At 60.4% G+C, this 18,115-nt stretch overlaps 1 protein-coding gene across 2 annotated transcripts; it reads left to right on the forward strand.

Annotated features, from left to right (window-relative positions):
• The first annotated feature begins 9,921 nt into the window (after positions 1-9,921).
• LHX5 (LIM homeobox 5) lies at positions 9,922-16,831 on the forward strand. 2 transcript variants are annotated; one of them, XM_086623539.1, is made up of 6 exons: positions 9,922-10,094; positions 11,825-12,048; positions 12,549-12,734; positions 13,242-13,519; positions 14,934-15,099; positions 16,464-16,831. In XM_086623539.1, the coding sequence occupies exons 1-6, from the start codon at positions 9,922-9,924 to the stop codon at positions 16,829-16,831; spliced, it is 1,395 nt and encodes a 464-aa protein (XP_086479665.1). The 2 variants fall into 2 exon arrangements, with proteins under 2 accessions (XP_086479665.1, XP_086479666.1); XM_086623540.1 differs by lacking the exon at positions 12,549-12,734.
• Positions 16,832-18,115: the final 1,284 nt, after the last annotated feature.

The raw sequence follows: 18,115 nt of genomic DNA on the forward strand, positions 1-18,115 counted from the left end.
AAGTCCGGAGAAGTTGCACAAAGCATTTGCGAGCCAAAGGCCTGAGCCTGCCTCTGCCAGATTTAATCCCCCCTTGGCTTTCGAGTGTAGAAGCAGGTTCAGATTCTGCAAGAGAAAATGGCCTCTCTAACTGCTGCCTTGGCTGGGATTGGGGGGGCACAGGAGGAACACTCTCACATCTCCGGCCCCGCGCCCTCCGCACCCACCAGCCACACGTGCGAGCGTGCGTGGGTGTGCAAGTGGATAGAACCCCCCCGGGCTGTGTGAGCCGGGCGTGGGGTGCCAGGGGACGATTTGCACCCCAGGCTTGAACTGCATAGCCTGCGAGGGTGTGGATGTGTGTGCACACACGTGCAATACCTTCACATTTATATACACACCTACGAGTACCTCGTCTTTTCATAGTAAGCAAACCTGCATCAGCCTCATCCGTGTTCCCTGCCCAAATTCACCTGCCGAGCTCACAAGAGCTCACATGGGAAGCTGCCCAAAACATCCTTCGTTTACCGTAACACAATAAAGCAGTGCACAGCCCAGCAGGTCCTCAGCTGTTTGAAGGATCGTTATTCCCTTCACTAATCTGATGAATCGGCCCCAGCGCTGGGGATGAGAGGACCTTGTCCCCACCCAGGTGCTGCGAGGGTTAAGGCCGTCCCTGCACACGGGGTTCCTGTCCCTGCTTCGGGACTTACCTGCAGCAAGGTCTGGGTGGATGGAGGTCTCCTTGGGAGCACCTCTGCCCCGCAGCACATCTCCAGGGCTGGATCCCTGGCACTGGCTGAGGTGAGGAGCCCTTCCAAGGCTGGTCCTTGTCCATCCCCACCTCCAGCTGTGAGGAGTCGCTTCCAATGGAAAAGCTAAACCTGTGCTCGCCCAAGCTGGTTTTTGCCCAGCTCAAAAGAAAAAAAAAAAAAAAAAAAAGTAGATCAGAAACATTTAAAGAAAAATGGAAAGAAACCGACAGCTTCCCAAGCCCCCAAGGACTCCACTCCTCTTTCAGCCCCCCCACCTCACTTCACAGCCCCAAATGGAACCCTGCTGCCAGATCTCTCCTGGCTCTTGGACAGCTTGGGAAGCCCAAGATACCCAGTTACCAATGGGAGATCCCCTTGACCAGAGCAGGTGGGGCTGCTTTTGTGGTTCTGATCGTGATTAAGAGAGGCAGGTTGTGTATTTCTAGTGGGGACAGAGGAGAGGGGAAGGCAGGAGAAAGCAAGCAACGTGGCCGCGTGCCCAGGTGACAGTGACAGTCCAGGCACAGTCACCAGAACCACACGTTAGGCAGATGATGAGGTTAGAGAGGTCCATGCACAGTCTCCCTCTTCCCTAAGGCGATGGAGGTGTTTTCACATCCCTGCCCGGCCTGAGGTGCTTCTGCTCCTGCCTTCTCACCCAGGTTGTGAAATGGACGTTGGAGTGGCCTAGGCCAAACGCTCAGCCCCACTCCTGGCCCCAGGGCAACCCCAGGAAGGGCTCTGGCCTCCAAAGAGAGAAAAATCCCTCATCTCCTGGTATAAAAAGCTGGGGCTGAGGGACAGTGTCAGCTCCCACGGAGTCTGGGTACGTCAGAGAAGGCAGGGCCACCCGGATGGATGTTGCAGGGGGGAATGTTCGTGTGTGAATGTGCTGGTTTGGTGGGTGGGGGGGTGTGTGTGTGTTTGTGTGTGTGTGTGTGTGTGTGTGAAGACTGGCTGGTGTGTGCACGTAACATGTCGAGGGGGTGTGCTTTGGAGCCGTGGAGGGATAGGGGAAGAGGGTTCGGTGTGTTCAGGGATGCATGTGTGAGCGGGATGTGCACACACGTGGACATGCGTGAAGGAACGGAGGGAAGGTGCAGGCTGGGTGGTGTACACAGGGAAAGGGCGGGGGGGGAGTGTGCAGAAGGGGACGAGGCAGACAAAGAGCCATGCGGGCGGGCAGGGGCAGACCCCGGGCCCCTCACCGGGGTGTCGGGGCTGCGCAAAGCCAAGTGGTCCCGAGGAGGAGGCGGCGGTCCGTCCGGTTAGCTGTCCCGGCTCGGGGGGTGGGGGTGCGTGCAAGGGCAGGAGCGTTTGTGCAAGAGGAGAGGTGGGACGTGCCCGAGCGTCGCCTCGCCGTGACACTCGGGATTCGCCGCCCGGGTCCCCCCGCGGGCGTGGGGCCGAGCCCGGCGCTTCCCCCCGCGCTGGCTCCTCTCGGGGCCGGCAGGCACCGGCTCTTTGGGTTCCGGTTTGAATCGCAGCCGCTGTAAAGAATAAAAAATAAACCCGCGCTGAGATCCCGCCGGTCCCAGCCCCCGGAGCTGGGGCGGCCCCGCTCCCGTCGGAATTTCGTTACTGTTTGCACAGCACTGGGGAAGAGGGGGGGGGTCCGATGAGTGTCTGCTAATTATGCTATCGCGTTGGTAAAATTACAGCCTTTCTGGCAAAGGCGGCTTTCTGTGGGAGGGAGAGAAAAGGGAGAGGAAAGACAGAGAGAGATCGCTATGGAGTGTGGAATGAGAAGGGAAAACGAGAAATAGGAGACGGGAAGAGAGAAGGGACGAGAGAAGGGACAAGAGAAGGGACGAGAGAAGGGAAGAGAGAAGGGAAGAGAGAAAAGAAAGAAAAGAAAGAAAGAGATAAAGAGGAAAAAAGTAAAGGAGAAAAACGGGGGAAAAAAAACAAATATATAAAAACAGAGCGGGGAAAGAAGATAAGAACAGGAGGAAGAAAGGAGAAAACGAGAAAAGAGAAAAGCAGAGAAAAAAACAACAACACAAGAAAAGGAGAAAACCAGAAGAATAAAAAAAGGAGAAAAACGGCGGGGGAGGGGGCAGGAAATCAAACAAAAAAAAAAAAGAAGAAAAGGAGAAAAACAGAGAGGGGAAGAGCGAACGAAAGCGAATGAACGAAATAAAGAAGGAGGGGAAGCGTGGAGGCGGGTGGCCGTGCCCGGTGCCCCGGTGCCCGCAGGGCGAGGCGGGGGCGGTGGGACCGGGCCGGGCCCGTCGGGGCCCGCGCGGTTCAGCACCCTGGAGAGCTCCGCACCGCCGGCCGCGCGCGACGCGGCGGGCGGGACACGGGGGGGGCGGGGGGCACGAGGTGGGAGGCACCGGGGCGGGGGGGGAGCGGACATCGCGGGGCCAGGGCCAGGCAGAGCTCGGGGGGCCCGGGCGGGACCCGGTGCGGCTCGGGGCCGGGATCCCGGCAGGGTTCCTCCATCCCGCTGTTCGGCCCCGCCGAAGGCATCGGTATCGAACCCGTCCCGGGGCGGGGGTCCGCGCCCACCCGGGACGTGGAAGGGAGAGAGCAGCGGCCCTGCTCCGCTTTCCGCCGCCACCAGCCCCGATAAACCGCCCTCCCCGCCGGAGCTGCCCCCCACCGCTCTTACTGGCCCCCTGGGCTCCGCGGCACGCGTGGATTTGGGTCGCCCCTAGCCCACCCCTGTGTGTCCCCCCCGAGTCGCCCCACGGTGCCCATTAGCAGGAGGGTGGTAGTGCTGTGACCCGGCCCCCTCATCCCGCCCGCAGGTGCGGGCCGGCTGCTCCCCCCGCCCTATTTCCCAAGAAAAATCCAAAGGAGGGGGAAGGAGCCGGGGGCGCACAGTCCTGCGGGGACACCCAGCGTCCCGCCAGCTCTGGGGCTCCCGTGTGCGGCGGGTGCCCGGGGGGGTAAAACCCCTGCCAGCGCCCGGCTCTGCCCCGACCCCCGACGGGAGCACCGGGAGGAGCTCCCTTCCCCTCTCTGCCTTGCGAACAGCACCACAACCCCCAGCTTCAGCCCTGCCCTGCCTCCCCCCACCATCCCCGTCCCGTCCCCCCCCCCGCCCCGGGGGCTTCTGCCCCGCCAAGGCGAACTCCCCACGCACCGGCTCGCTCCGTCCCGCCGCTGCTATGCGGAGCTCCGCGGTTGCCGCCGGCTTTTCTCATGCAGATTCCCTCTTTCACACCTCCCAAACAAAGGCAAACGGGGGCATCGCCTCGCCGTGTCAACACACACGCTCATTAGCGGGAAGGCGGTGGGGGGAGCGGGTGGGAACGGCCCGAACAGCCCCTCCGGGGGGGCGGTCGCATCGACGGGAGGTTGGAGCGGGCCGGGGATCACCCGAGGAAATTTGGAGCGAGTTCTTCACGGCCATCCCTCTCGAGTCACTAAGTTCCCGAAGCCCTGGGCTTGGCTCTCTCCGGTTCGCTTATTGCAACACACGCTGCTCACACTCGGGCTTTGCCCACCCGCGATTCAGCATCGTGGGGACCGGCAGCACCGGGGATCCGGGCCGGCTCCGCGCAGAGCGGGGCCCTGAGCCCGGGGAGGGAGAGCCGGAGGCGGGTTAGCCCCTGAGAACCGTCGGGGCGATGGGAGCAGGGCCCCGAGATGGTACTGGAGCTAGGAGGGGCTCGGGGGGGGGGGGGGGGGGGGAAGGGGGGCGCAATTAAAGCTTCGCCAATTACCATCGCCTATGGGGGGAAAGAAAAAAAAAGGAACTGATTAAAACAGCTGGGGGGAGGGCGAAGGGAGCGGGGCTGGGGAAAGGGCCAGAGGAGCGAGGAGAAGCAGCACCTGGGTCGGCCCTGGTTGCCCCCCGAAACCGGGAGCGGCGAGCTCGGGAGCTCCGGTAGCCCCAACCCGGGCAGGGCCGCCCCGCCGCCGTACCGCGGGGGGGTCGGGGGGCTCCGCGGAGCCGCTTTCCGGGCCCGAGCTCGCACCGACTGGCCGCCGAGGTCCGCGGCCACCGGCCGGCACCCTCGCCCGATGTTTTTGTGCTTTCATTTTCGTTTGGTTTGTGATTTTTATTTTCCCTTTTTTTTTTTTTTTTTTTTTTTTTTTTTTGGCGAGTTTGTTTGTTTGTTTTTTCCTTTAAACCGCCTCGACCGAGCCTGAGCCCGCAGCCGTTCCGCCTCTCCCGGGGCTTCACCCTGCCGCCGGCGCCGGCATCGCCTTTCGTTTTGTGCCGTTTCTTCCTCCGAAACCCCGGGCTGGAGCTCGGAAGGAAGGAAGCAATAAATTCGTTAAAAATAAGAAAAGAGGAATTAAAAAAAAAGAAAGAAAAAAACCCCAAACGGTTCTTCGTTTGTATTTAGGCCGCGCTGGGGTTGGTGTGGTTTTTTTTGTTGTTTATTTGTTTGTTTTTTCAACGCCTCTCCGCCGTTTACAGAAACACCCGCGGGGAGCAAAGAGGCGCCTGGGACCGCGCTGGGGCATCCCCTCTCCCGAGCACCGGCGGGGCGGGGGGGGCACCAGGACCCCGACCCTTCCTCGGGGCCCTTTTTTTCGGGGAGCAAAGAAGGAGCGGTGGGCGCGGGTGGCACCGCGGGGGCTGCGTGGGGCTCCGCGGCGCGTTGTGCGCGGGGGCGGAGGTGCCGCATTGTTCGCCGCCGGTGTGAACACGCACACGCACACTCGGCCGGACACACTCACACGCACCTCGGCCCCCCCCCCCGGCCCCGTAATACGGAAATTTCCACGTCCCAGCTGCCTTCCCCTTTTAACCTTGGTATCAATTTAGGACGGATCTTTTAAACGGCCCCGTTAATACATTCAGACGCTGCTGGAGGTTTATCTTTTCTTTTTTTTTCTTTCTTTTTTTTTTTTTTTTTGTACCGTGGGTTATATTTACACCCAAAACAAAATAATTACACTTTTGTTGGAGAGAGAAAGCTGGTGATTAGACTGTGGCTCTTTGCAGCAAACCCTTTCTCAGTGGTACACCAGGACAATTTTTCACGGCTGGGTGAAATCAGACGCGGGAGGTAATGAATCCTGTGAGCTATTTAAATTTACAATTTGTAACGCAGTCACTCAGAAACGCCTATGGCCCGGCGAGGAGATGCTTGCTGGGTTTGTTTAATGTTAAAACCTGCACCGTCCCCCCTCTTACCAGGGAAAAGGAGAGGAACGCGGGGAGGAGAAGCCTCGCCCGCCCCCAAAACGCGCTCCCGCCGGCAGCAGCCCCGCGGAGGAGCGCGGAACGGTGCGGAACTGCCGCCTGCCATCGCGCCCGGGCTCGGCTTCCCCGGGCCGGGCAGAGCCGACGCGCCCGGCCCCGCTCCGCGCTCCTCCGCCTTCCTTCGCGCTTCCCGGCGTGACCACCGCCTACAAACAAAAATAGTTGGAAATATCAACAAAGTCGTCGGCGGAGCATCCTAACAGATAGATAATTAATTACAAAACACAGGGGGAATATGCAAACCGCGTATTACAAATTCTACAGGGCTTAACTGATTGGAAACAGATTATTATCTTGTTTGTCTTTTGTCTGTTTCACTTATCCCTTCGCCGTCTGCTGTTGTAAGTTGATACACTTTATTCTTGAAAGGGGATTTTTTTTTTTTTAATATAGTAAATTCCATCAACATCTTGCATAAGCGACGCTGCTTCTCCATGCATTACCCTGTTAAAACACAATAGGTTTATTAGTTACATATAGGCGGATATTATGGGGCCTGAATTACCATCTGTTACCATAGGGGAATGTGGCTGATGGGTGGGCTGGGGGGGGCGGGAGTTGTTTGCTTGGAGTGGGCGCTTTTTTTTTCCCCCTCTTCTCTTTCCCTTGCTTTTATTTATTCCTTTACTTTCAAACGAAAAAGGAAGCCGAGGGCGGCAGCGGGGAGCGGGACCCCCTGGCATCTCCTCCCCTCCCCCGCCCCGCCGCCGCGGGGGACAGTGGGGGGCGGAGGGGGGGATGTCCGGGATGTGCGGGTGTGCAAGGGGCGCGGGGCCGGCATGTGCGGGTGTGCAAGGGCGCGGGAGAGCAGCGCGTGTGCGTGGGCACAAGCAAAGGCGTGAGCTTTTTAGTGGCGCGTTACAGATTATCCCTACGAAACACATTATCCATACGATTATCCATACGAGCCCGTTACGGCGCGGGACGGGCGCTGGCACACACGCACACGCCCGCCGCGTCCCCCCCCCCCCCACGCCGCTCCCCGTCCCGTCGGGCCGGGCCGCGCCTTTGGGGCGCAGCGGGGCTGCCCGAGCCGCCACTCGGGCCCGCGTTCCTCCGTGGGAACGCAAACCGTTCCGCGTGTGCCAGCGGGGCTCCGGCACCGGGAGCGGCGGGCAGCGCCGCGGGGCACACGGACACGCGTGTGCGTGGAGAGATCGGCATGTATAGGCGTGTGCGTACATATTTCTGTCTGCGCACACGCGTATAGCTGTGGGTCTGTACGTACGCGTCCCCCCTACACGTACCGTTAAGGACGGATTTACACCGCGCCGGTTTTCTCCTCGGTCCGGCCCGGTGGGAGATTCCCGCGGCCGCGGGGCCGGGAGCCCGGCCAGCCCCGGTGCTCCCGGGGCCCCCGAACCCTGTCCCCGCTGCCGAGCTCCCCCCGAACCTTCCCCTGAATCCCCCCCTCCCCGCCCCCAGCAGCGGTGTCCCGGGAGCCGGCCCCGCTCCGCGGCTCCCAAACTCCCCGCAAACGCCAGCGAAGCCCCGGGCGAACTCGGGCAGAGCCGCCGGTCCGGTGCCGCGTCCTCTTTCCTCCTTTGCCTTCACCCTCCTCGCCCGTCTCCGTCCTTTGTAATTTATTGCCTTTTTTATTTCTTTCCTTCTCCCTTCCCTTTCTTTTTCCTTCCGTCTTTGTTTTCTCTCTTTTTCCCTCCTCTCTCTTGCTCGATCACTCGGGCGTTTTTCTGTCGCGCTTTCTTTTTCGTTTCCTTTCTTTTATATTCTCGCCGTTCGCTCTTTCTTTTTAGTTCTTTCCTCTGGTAATTTTTCCTCTTCCCTTTTTTTCTTTTTTCCTTATTTTTTTCCCCGTCCTATTTCGTGTCTTCTTTCTTTTATTTTTTCTTTCGTTGATTTATTCCCTCTTTCTTTCCTTCTTTTTCCTTCTCTTATTTTTTCTTCGTTTTTCTTTCGATCTTCCTTCTGTCTCTCCTTTCCTTCCTTTTTTTTTTGTTTGTTTCCGTTAATTTATTTTTCCTCACTCTCTCCCTTTTTCTATCCTTTTTTTCTCTCTTTTCCTTTTTTCCTTCTCTGTTTCTGTTTTTCCTCACACGTTTTCTCTCTCCTGTGTTTTTTCCCCTCTTTATTTCCCTTTTCTTTCTCTCTCTTTTCTTGTAATCTCTTCTCGCTGTATTTTCTTATTTCGATTCCTGCTCTTTCCACGAACACCTCTACCCCAGGGCACACGCAAAACCGTCTCCACTTCCCCGCCGATGCCCTTGTGCCGCGGCGGGGTGGTGGAATTTTTTTTTTTTCCCGTTACCGGGAGCGTTTCCGCGTCCCGGCGCGGAGCCGGCGGCGGGATGATCCGCGACTGCCGGCCCGGAGCGGGCTTTGGCCGAGTGTTTCTCTCCATGGGAGCAGGGAAAAAAAAAAAAAAAATTATAAATGTAGAAATTTTGGCTGGAAAAACTGATGAGGAAGGAGAAGGGCGAGGCGGCCTTCACCTGCCCTGCCACTTTCCTCTTCCTCCCCGCACGGCCGGACCTCAGGGCCTCCCCGTCCCCTTCCCAAATCCCGAGGAAACAGAGGGAAAGGCGGCGGGGCCGCCCGACACACCGAGCCCACCGCTCTGGCCGGGAGCTCCGGCTGGGGGCAGCGGCCCCCCCGGCTTCAGACAAAATATCCCCCCCCATTCCCCCCCTATAACCCCCAAGCGCCGGGTCCAATCCCGCACTCCGTCCCCTCCCGCACGGCCAGCGGCTATTTCCAGCTTCGCCGCACCTGGAATTAAAGAGAGAAAACAGTGTCCGAGGGGGCAGGGCCCGTCGCCCCCCCCCTCCCCGGGCCGCCCCCCGTCCCCTTTCCCCCCAGGGGCTGCCAGCGGTTACGCGGAGCGGAGAAGGGGCGGGAAGGCGGCAGAGCCCGTGGGACAAAGGCCCGGGGTGGCGGGGGGTCGAGGGGGGGGGTCGGTGGCGGAGGGGGTGCCGCATACCTCCGCGCAGCTCGCTGCCGGGGGAACTTTTCATCCCGCCAAGCTGCGCGGAGGAGCCGGCCCTCCCCAAGCCCCCTCTCCCCCCCCAAACCAAAAATCCACCCCCCCCCCCCTTTTCCCGCTTGTTGCTCTTCCACACAAAAGCACCTCTTTCCCTTGCGCAAAAAAAAAAAAAAAAAAAAGGCCGAAAAATAAACCACCCCCCAAACCAGGTGACTCGGGACCCCCCCCAGCCCCTCCCCGAGCATCCCTTTAACAGAAACCGATAAAAATAAAAGGCGAACTGGGGGGAAAGCGGGGGCTTTGCCGCGTGGGCCCCCCCCGGCCCCCCAGCCAGGTGCATACTCACTTGGCGGCACAGGTACAAGCCACCCTCAACAATAGAGGCGCGTTGTTTTTTTCCCTCTGTGCCAAGCACAAGGCTGGAGCCAATTTAGATATGCTATAAATTAAGAGGTTGCCATGGTTACCGCCGCCCCATTGGCCGCCGCCGGGGCGACGCGGGCCGCTACGTCACTAAATCTGAATAAGGATGCGCGAATTACTAAGGCGGGGGACAAAGCTGGCGATGGGGACAGCATGAGAGTGGCGGCGCGGCGGCGGCGGAGCACAGCGAGGCACCGGGGCTGCCGGCTGCAGGGGGGGGGTTCATGCACCCCTCCCGCCGCGCCCGCTGCCGCAGAGCCCGCCAGCAGCGCGGCCGCCGCTCCGCCGGCTCCCGGGGAGCTCCGGAGGGACCGCGGGGGGTATTTGGGTTTTTTATTATTGTTATTATTATTTCTCGAAGGTGGTTTGGATTTTTTTTGTTAATTATTTTTTTTGGGGGGGGACGTCATTTTTTCCCTCCCGCCGCCAAGGCTCCGGAGAGAAGAAGGGGAAGAACTTGACAGTCGCTGCGCTCCCGTCTCCTGAATTTTTCGTTGTTCTCTCTTGTATTTTTTTTTTTAATTTTAATTTTTAATTTTATTTTCTTTCTTTTTTTTTTTTTTTTTTTCTCCTGCGTTTTTGAGCCGCCGCCGTGTGCCGGCGCGGGGCTGACTTCTCGTTTTGCGCGTCTCCATCCCCCGGCGGAGGTTATGATGGTGCATTGTGCGGGCTGCGAGAGGCCGATTTTGGACCGGTTCCTGCTGAACGTCTTGGACAGGGCATGGCACATCAAATGCGTCCAGTGCTGCGAGTGCAAGTGCAACCTCACCGAGAAATGCTTCTCCAGGGAAGGGAAACTCTACTGCAAAAATGACTTTTTTAGGTGAGTGGTTCCCCCCACGCCCTCCGCCAACGGGGACGAGAAGGTGCAGAGGTTCACACGGCGCCCAGTGCCTCACTGGGGTCTCCCCTGGAGCTCTGGGGGGGGCTTGGGGGGCTCCCCGCTTCCCCACCCATCCCCTTCTGCCGGGGATCCGCACCGAGCCCGCCCCACCGCTCCGCCGGGGACGCAGCCCCTCGGGCCGGGGGAGCCCTGCGGGGGCCGGGGGCTGCGCTACGGCCGCTGTTGCAACCCGAAGTGGGGTCGGCGAGGCTGTGCCCCCCTCAAAAAAAAAAAAAAAATCTCCCCATGACCTTGCCTCCACCAGCACGGGGCCCCGCTCCGCCGGCGCCGCCGCCCGCCCCGTCGCGGCAGGCCCGGGTTGGCATCGCGGCGGCAGCTTGGTGCCCGGCCTGGGTCTCCTCGCCCCCCTTCCGAGACCACAGGCCCCAGTGAAGACGGTGGCCAAAATCACGGCCCTCCCCACCCCCGCCAGCGGGGCCCACCGCTCCGCCGCTCCTTAAATGCCCCTAATGACTGCGATAAGGTGCCGCTGAGGAAATTAGGGGCCGGGATGGGAAGGGGGGCGATGACTTATGAGTCCTAATGCCCTCACTACATCAACGTCACCGGGAGCAGACAGGGAGGCAGAAGTTGTGCCGCGGCCGGAGGGGAAAAAAGGGGGACCCTGCGTGGGCACCCCAGGGCCTGGCAGCCCCCGGTTCCGCCGGGGACCCGACAGCGATAGCCTCCGCTCCCGTTTTTATTTTTTGTGGGTTGGTGTTTTTTTTTTTTTTGTATGGCTAAGTGGGGGGTTTTGTTTGTTTTGTTTTGTTTTGAGCGTTTTGGGTTTGATTTTGTTGTGGTTTTTTTTTTTTATTTTATTTGTATTTCCTTTTTTGTTTGTTTTGGTTTGGGAGTTTTGGGGTTTTTTTTTGTTTTGCTTTTTTGTTGGAGAGATCGTTATCGTTTCCAGCTAATTCGGATTCTCTGGAAAAATAATAATAATAAAGGCATCTCCTGGGGAAAAAAAACCGCGCTGCTTCCAGCGAAGGAAAGGAAAATCGGGAGATTTCCAAAATGCTGCTTCCAACCAGGAAAAATCCCCCTCGGGAGAGCGGGGTGGTGCCAGCGCCAGGCTGGGGACCCCGGGATGCTTCGGGGGAGCCGAGCTTCCTCATCCGCCGCCCGGTTTTGTTCTGGAATCGCGGTGCCCCCCGCACCCGCCGCTCCCTTTTTCCGTCGCTCTCACCGCAGTTTGCCCGTTTTCTCCCCGGGATTTTCAAGCCGGCGCCGGGCGGAGCCGAACCCCCGTTCCTCGCCGGAGAGGCACCGGCCGAAACGAAATTCGCCCCCGCGGAGCTCGGAGGGGAAACCCCGCCGCCCTCCCCTCTCCTCCGGCCCTTCTGGGGTCAAATCCGGTCGAGGATGCCCATGTGTGTGTCGTCCTCCCTGGTAGGGACACCCCGAATCCGAGCTCTCTCCGCAGCCCGCCCTGCGCCTGCGAGCAGGGCTGTGCGGGGATTAAGGCTCTCCTCCTCCTCCTCCTCACTCCAGCGGGGTCGGGGTGCGAATCGCTTGCTCCCCCAAATCTCCCAGCGAGAGATGCTGGAGGATCGGGCTCCCGCGGTGGGATTTTGAGGAGGGGGATCGGTGTAAACACACGCACACACACACACCCGCAGCCCGTCGCCGCCGGGGCTCCCAGCTCTCGCCTTTCTCCTTCTTTCCAGGAGGTTTGGTACCAAATGCGCCGGCTGCTCCCAAGGCATCTCCCCCAGCGACCTCGTCCGGAAAGCCCGGAATAAAGTCTTTCACCTGAACTGTTTCACCTGCATGGTCTGCAACAAGCAGCTCTCCACGGGCGAGGAACTCTATATCATAGACGAGAACAAATTTGTTTGCAAAGAGGATTATTTGAACTCTCCCAGTTTGAAGGAAGGCAGCCTCAACTCAGGTACGAGCGGCTCAGCCCGCCGCACCGCCCGCGGACGCGCCCCGTGTCGCTCGTACCGGCAGGAACAGGCAGAGCCCGATCGTTCCGGGCAGCTGCCGTCGGTGCTGCCGGTCCGTCCCGCCGCGCCGGGAAGGTTTGGCTTTCTGGGGTGAGGGGCTGCACCCCGCAGCCAGCCCGACCCCCCCGTTAATCCGCGGGGGGAGGGGGAGATTTGAGGTGAAAGCCTTCGAACGGGGCAGAAGCCCCTGTGACACCCCCCGCCCCACGCGGGACGCGGACACGCGTGGGACCGAGCCGTGGCCGAGGTGCGGCCCCGCAGCGTCGCTCCCCGGCCCCTGCCCCGCGCATGGCCCCTACGGCAGCGGGGATGTGGGGTGGTGAGGAGCCGGGACCCCCCCCCAGACTTGACCCTGGAGCCCCCCCCCACCCCACAGCCCCCCCTGCGGGTGTGCCCGGTCCCCCCGCGCCGCGGGCCTGATCCTTCGCCTCCTTTCACCCAGAGGCAAAGCTCCCATTTGACTTCCTTGGAAGCTGTCTCTGCGTCAGGACAGCAGGATCAGGCCCACTCCTGCTGTCCCAGCCATGCCAGGCGCCTGTGCTCACCCCCTTCCGTGGGCTCTCTCTCCGTCCAGCACCCGGGGCCGGATCCTGCCACGCCAGTCAGTGGGGCCGCTGCTGTGAGCGAGGCGAGTAGAGCTTGGCCTTGGTGGGGGGGTGCTGGCATCAGGGTCCCCGGGAGGGGTGGCTGGGAGGGGAGTGTGAGCCAGGCTCAAGGCAGTGACTGGAGACCCCTCCCCGAACCCTGTCGCGGACCGGTTGCATTCTTCCCAGTGGCACACCCCGCTTCCAGGCGTGAAAGGCGCAGGGGGGGAGAGGGGGAGCGCCGGGGACTGCGGTGGGCCTGGGGGATAGCCCCGCCCCAGCTCCCCTTGGCTGGCACGAAGCGGTGCGCGGGGGCTGGATCAGGCAGCGCTTGCCTGGAGCTCTGCGTGATGTTGGGGGGATGATGCTTTAGGGGTACCGGGGGGTCAGAGGTGATCTGCACCCCTTGCTGCTCTCCAGCACCCCCCCAACACCTCTCCTGGAAAGCAGCCAGGCTGGCTGGGCCGGGGAGGGCAGAGCAGAGGGGAGGTTGATCTCTCCCCTAAGTCATTCGCCCCCCACCCCCTTTCCTCTCTGGGTCTCCTTTACAGTGTCCTCATGTACAGACAGGAGTTTGTCCCCGGATCTCCAGGACCCCATGCAGGACGACACCAAGGAGACGGACAACTCGACCTCCTCGGACAAGGAGACCACCAACAACGAGAACGAGGAGCAGAACTCGGGCACCAAGCGGAGGGGGCCTCGCACCACCATTAAAGCCAAGCAGCTGGAGACCCTCAAAGCCGCCTTCGCTGCCACCCCCAAACCCACCCGCCACATCCGAGAGCAGCTGGCCCAGGAGACCGGCCTCAACATGAGAGTCATCCAGGTAGGGCAGCCCCAGCCCACTGTCCCGGCTCACCCCCCTGCCCCACTGCAGCCCTCCCCACCTGACAGCGTGATGTCATGGGGCTGGTCAGCGACGTCATTCCCGCTGCAGACCAAGGTTCCTGTGACATCAGAGCTTCAGGGAGCGATTTCCTCTAATGGAGCAGAGACAGGGAAAGGACCTGCATGGGGAGGGAAGGAGAAAGGGTGCTGGTGGGACCCCAGGTGGTTCAAGGCCATGACGGTCTCCCCTGGGTGCTGGAGAGGGGTTGGGACAGCGAGGCTGATCCCACAAGCTGGGGAAATGGGCACAGGCAAACCCCCTCTGTCCCCTGCCAGCCTCACCCCAGGCCCAGCCCTGCGCCCACCCCATGCTCCTGTGGGTTCGTGGGGATCTCTCACCCTGTGCTTCGATGCACCAACCCCATGGGAAGAGATGGAAACCAGCCCCAGGACATGAGCTGGCCAGGCTGGCCTGGCTTCCCCCAGGGCCAAGCAGGATCCCCCGGAATGCCCAAGAGACAGATGCTCCGGACTTGTGAAAACAAGGAGAAGCCATGGCGCTCTGCGGGCAGCCTGGCACTTTCTTACTGCGCTGCCCCCGTGAAGAAAATCCCTGCGGAAACGTACGGATTAATGAGCTTTAATAGAGGCATTAATAGGGGAGGACTCTTCAGCTCTGCTGGGAACGGAGCTGGGATTCCCTGCTCCTGACAGAGAGGAGCACAAGTCCCTGAAGGAATGTGATGTGCTCGTTCCCCCGAGCTGCCCCATCCACAGGGCACACGTGTGTGTGTGTTGGGGGATTGGGGCAATAATCCGGACACCCCAGCAGGCTGAGGGAAAGGTTTGCGTGGGCTGAGGCCTTGCGGTTCAGCCGATGGATGCCCTGTAGAGAGGTGTCTGTGTCCCTCCCTTCCCTTTTATCTCCATCCTCACCGGCCAGCTTTCCTTCTGTCCCCCTTCCCACCGCAGCAGGTGCCCCTCTTCCTGCTGCCCACTGTCCACCTACTTCTGCTGCCATCCGGAGTTCCTCCCCGACTTTTCCTTCCCTTTTTTCCTCCCTTCTTTCCCCCCCATAAGGGAAAATTATTCTTCCCGTACTCTCTGGCTGCCCTCTCCCTCGTAGGGACAGACAGGCTGAGGATATGCACAGGGGGATGCAGCTGCCGAGGGGGGGGGGGCATGATTTTAATAAATCTTGTTATTTTATGCCACCCCACACCCTTCCGTGCACCTTTTGGGACCATTGGCAGCGAGGGGAGCGAGGGTGTCATTAAAAACCACCCTCCCAGGCGGGCACAAGATTTCCATCCCTTCCGCCAGCTGCCCCAGCCATACTTTGCGGGGTGTGGGGGGGTGTCCCCAACCCAGAGGGGTACCCCCGGCGGGCACTGACTCTGGCCCGGCCGCAGGTCTGGTTCCAGAACCGCCGGTCCAAGGAGCGGCGGATGAAGCAGCTGAGCGCGCTGGGCGCCCGCCGGCACGCCTTCTTCCGCAGCCCGCGCAGGATGCGGCCCCTCGGCGGCCGCCTCGACGAGTCCGAGATGCTCGGCTCGACGCCCTACACGTACTACGGAGGTGAGGGTCCGCCCGCGGGGGCCCTGCCCCTTCCACCCCCCCGCTCCTGCCCTCCCTCTTCCCCTTTGTTCCTCCCCTGTCCCGCTTCTCCGCGGGTTCTTCCTTCCCCGCCGCCCGCCCTCCCTTTTCCTCCTCTCCGCCTTCCCCACCCCTTCCCCTCCCTCCCTGTCCCCCTCCGCGCGGAGCGGAGCCGCCCGGGGCCCCGAGGGGACGGTGAGGGCCGTGCCCGCGACCGCCACACCACCCCTGATCCCCCCCACGCACACCAAAGCATCTGTGCGTGCACCCCCACGGGTGCGCACCCCCACCCAGAGACAGCTGTGCACCCCCACGCCTGTGCACCCCCCCGGCCGTGCACCGCGCACACCGGCTGCGAGCCCCCATTGCACACTCGCGTGCTCACATCCACGCACGGCACCGTACGGACACAAGTCCACGCACACGCAGACACGTCCACGCACACTCACGCCCCCCCTCCCCCCCAGCCTCCCCCGGGCCGGGCGTTGCGGCGGGGGCGGCGACGGCCCCTCTCCCGCGAACAAAGCCCCAGCTGCGGGGCTTTTGTGCCCATTTCAGGCCGCATTTGTTCCAATTACCTCCCGGCCCCGCAGCATATGGAAGGTCACCGCCGCCCGCCCGGCCCCCCGCCGCCCCGACGGGACGGGATGGGCGCAGCGGGGCGGCCTCGCCGCCTCCCCTCGTCCCCCGCTCCGCGCAGAGCCCCCCCCAGAGCTGCTTTTTCAAAGCGTGTCTTCCGACGAGGGGCTTCCCAGGCACCCCGGCTGCTCTGCACTTTGTTTCTAGATCCTTTCCAAGCTGCTAAACATATATATAATTTCCCCATTTTATATATTTATTTATTTATTTATTTATTTATCTATTTTCCCCATTAGATATATTTTTTCCCATTTTATTTTTCCCTCCATTTTATATATGTATATATAAATACGCACACTTTTCCCCCATTCCCTTTATACATATACACTTTTCCCCCATTCCCTTTATATATATATATATATATATTTAATTCTCCCCCCCACACCACTAAATAAGAATTAAATTACATCCGCCCTCCCCACCCCAGCTGCCCCAGCCCTGGGCTCTTTGCCCCACCACATCCCCTCCCTCCCTCCCGGCTGGGCAGGGAGGGGGCCATGAGCACTCCAGCCCTTAGGACGGGCTTATTTCTCCCTCAGACCCGGCTCAAATCCACAAACGGGCACTTTGGGCCCTGCACCCCAGGAGGTGGCACTGATACAGGTGGCACTTGTGCCCGAGGGGGAGGACAGGGGCTGGGTATGGGATTTTGGAAGGTTTTTGACCCCAGGGGACCAGCTCCATCCTTTTCTCCCCTCATCCCGCAGATTACCAAGGTGACTACTACGGACCGGGAGGCAACTATGACTTTTTCCCCCACGGGCCGCCCTCCCAAGCCCAGTCCCCAGCCGACTCCAGCTACCTTCAGAACTCAGGACCTGGCTCCACGCCCCTGGGACCCTTGGAGCCCCCCCTAAGCGGACACCACTCTTCAGAAAACCAAAGGTACACGGATATGATCTCGCATCCTGACACCCCCAGCCCCGAGCCGGGGATGACCGGTTCGCTGCACCCCATCCCGGGGGAGGTCTTCAGCGGGGGGCCCAGCCCACCCTTCTCCATGTCCAGCAATAGTGGCTACAGCGGGGCTCTCTCGCACCCCAACCCGGAGCTCAGCGAGGCGGCGGTGTGGTAGGCCTGGCGCGGGCACGCGTGTGCCTGGGGAGGGGGAAAACACCCCCACGTTCCCCCAGCCCACGCGTGTCCCCCCCCGCCATCACCCCACGTCACCATCGCCGGATAAAGGCCCCTCTCCGATGCCAAAACGCATCCCTGCATCCCACCCTTCCCCATCACTGCAGAACCGTCCCCACGGGACCTTGGGGTCACCCCGCTACCTCCCCCTCCCGGCACCTTCCCCCCAGCAGTGGGGCAAGGGGGGGAGCAATGAATGGTGCCCAGCCCCGAAGAACCCCCCCCGCCGGCGTCGGGACCACCACCTCTCGGACCAAAGCTGAACTCGCCTGGACACAGGTCCCATCGCCCCAGCGGCACCTGGAGAGAGGGGGGGGCTGGGGCAGGGCTCCCCCCTCCCCCTGCTAATTAGCATCCTTTTTAATTATCCCCTACCACATCACGGGTGGGGGGGGGAAATGGGGAATAGCAGGAATAACCCTCCCCGACCCCTCCTCTGCCCTTGTTTTTGTTGTTCCCATTTTATCCCTAAGGAGAAGGTGGGTTTGGACCTAGTTTTTGGTGATGGGTAGCAGGAAGGGGGGGGGGTGAGGGGGGGCCAAGGCCTAGGGCTGCCCCAGTGACTGGCTGAGATTGGGCTCCCACATGGCGGAAAAGACACCAGAAAGAGGCAGAAACAGGAAAAATACAACAACAACAACCCCACAATAAACAAGAAAAAAATAAACCAAACCCAGAACAAAACCAACCCAACCACCGCAACAGCAGAAATTCATCCTGAGCCTCTACGCCGAGTCCCACCCCAACGTTTCCCGGAGGCTCCGCCAATTTAAGGATGTATTATAGTTTTTGCTTCTAGTTTCTTTATTTTGTATAAAGGAGAAACAAATAAAGTATGTTTTTGTGTTTACTGATTATTTATTGTACTTTAGTCATCGGAGGCTCCGAATTTTTCTATTTTGAAGGTGGGGAGGGGGTGACACTGGGGAGGGGGGGGCGAGGAAAAAAAAAAAAAAAAGGAAGGAGAATGGAAAAGGAAAGAAAAAAAAGTTGTTTTCCGAAAGCGTCGTGGGTTTCCTGTCCCCGCTGCCTCTTGCGGAGGCTGTTAGTGTGAATGGCTCTTGTTGTTCAATGTGAATAAAAAACCTTTTAGTTACCTACTGTTCGGTCACCTGGTCCCTTTCATTTTTTATTTTTTTTTTTTTTGAAGACAAGACCACGAGAGATGCTGGCTGGGCCACCCCGCTCCCCACCAACCCACCCTGTCCCCCAGCCCTGCTTGGGG

Source organism: Tauraco erythrolophus, chromosome 19 (genome assembly GCF_009769465.1).
Source record: "Tauraco erythrolophus isolate bTauEry1 chromosome 19, bTauEry1.pri, whole genome shotgun sequence".
Classification (NCBI taxonomy): Eukaryota; Metazoa; Chordata; class Aves; order Musophagiformes; family Musophagidae; genus Tauraco; species Tauraco erythrolophus.

Bases quoted from the DNA above. Each gene is read 5' to 3' on its own strand.
- LHX5 (XM_086623539.1), top strand. From the start codon at position 9,922: ATGATGGTGCATTGTGCGGGCTGCGAGAGGCCGATTTTGGACCGGTTC. The intron at 12,049-12,548 runs GTACGAGCGGCT...CCTTTCACCCAG, and splicing joins GGAAGGCAGCCTCAACTCAG to AGGCAAAGCTCCCATTTGAC. The intron at 15,100-16,463 runs GTGAGGGTCCGC...CTCATCCCGCAG, and splicing joins GCCCTACACGTACTACGGAG to ATTACCAAGGTGACTACTAC.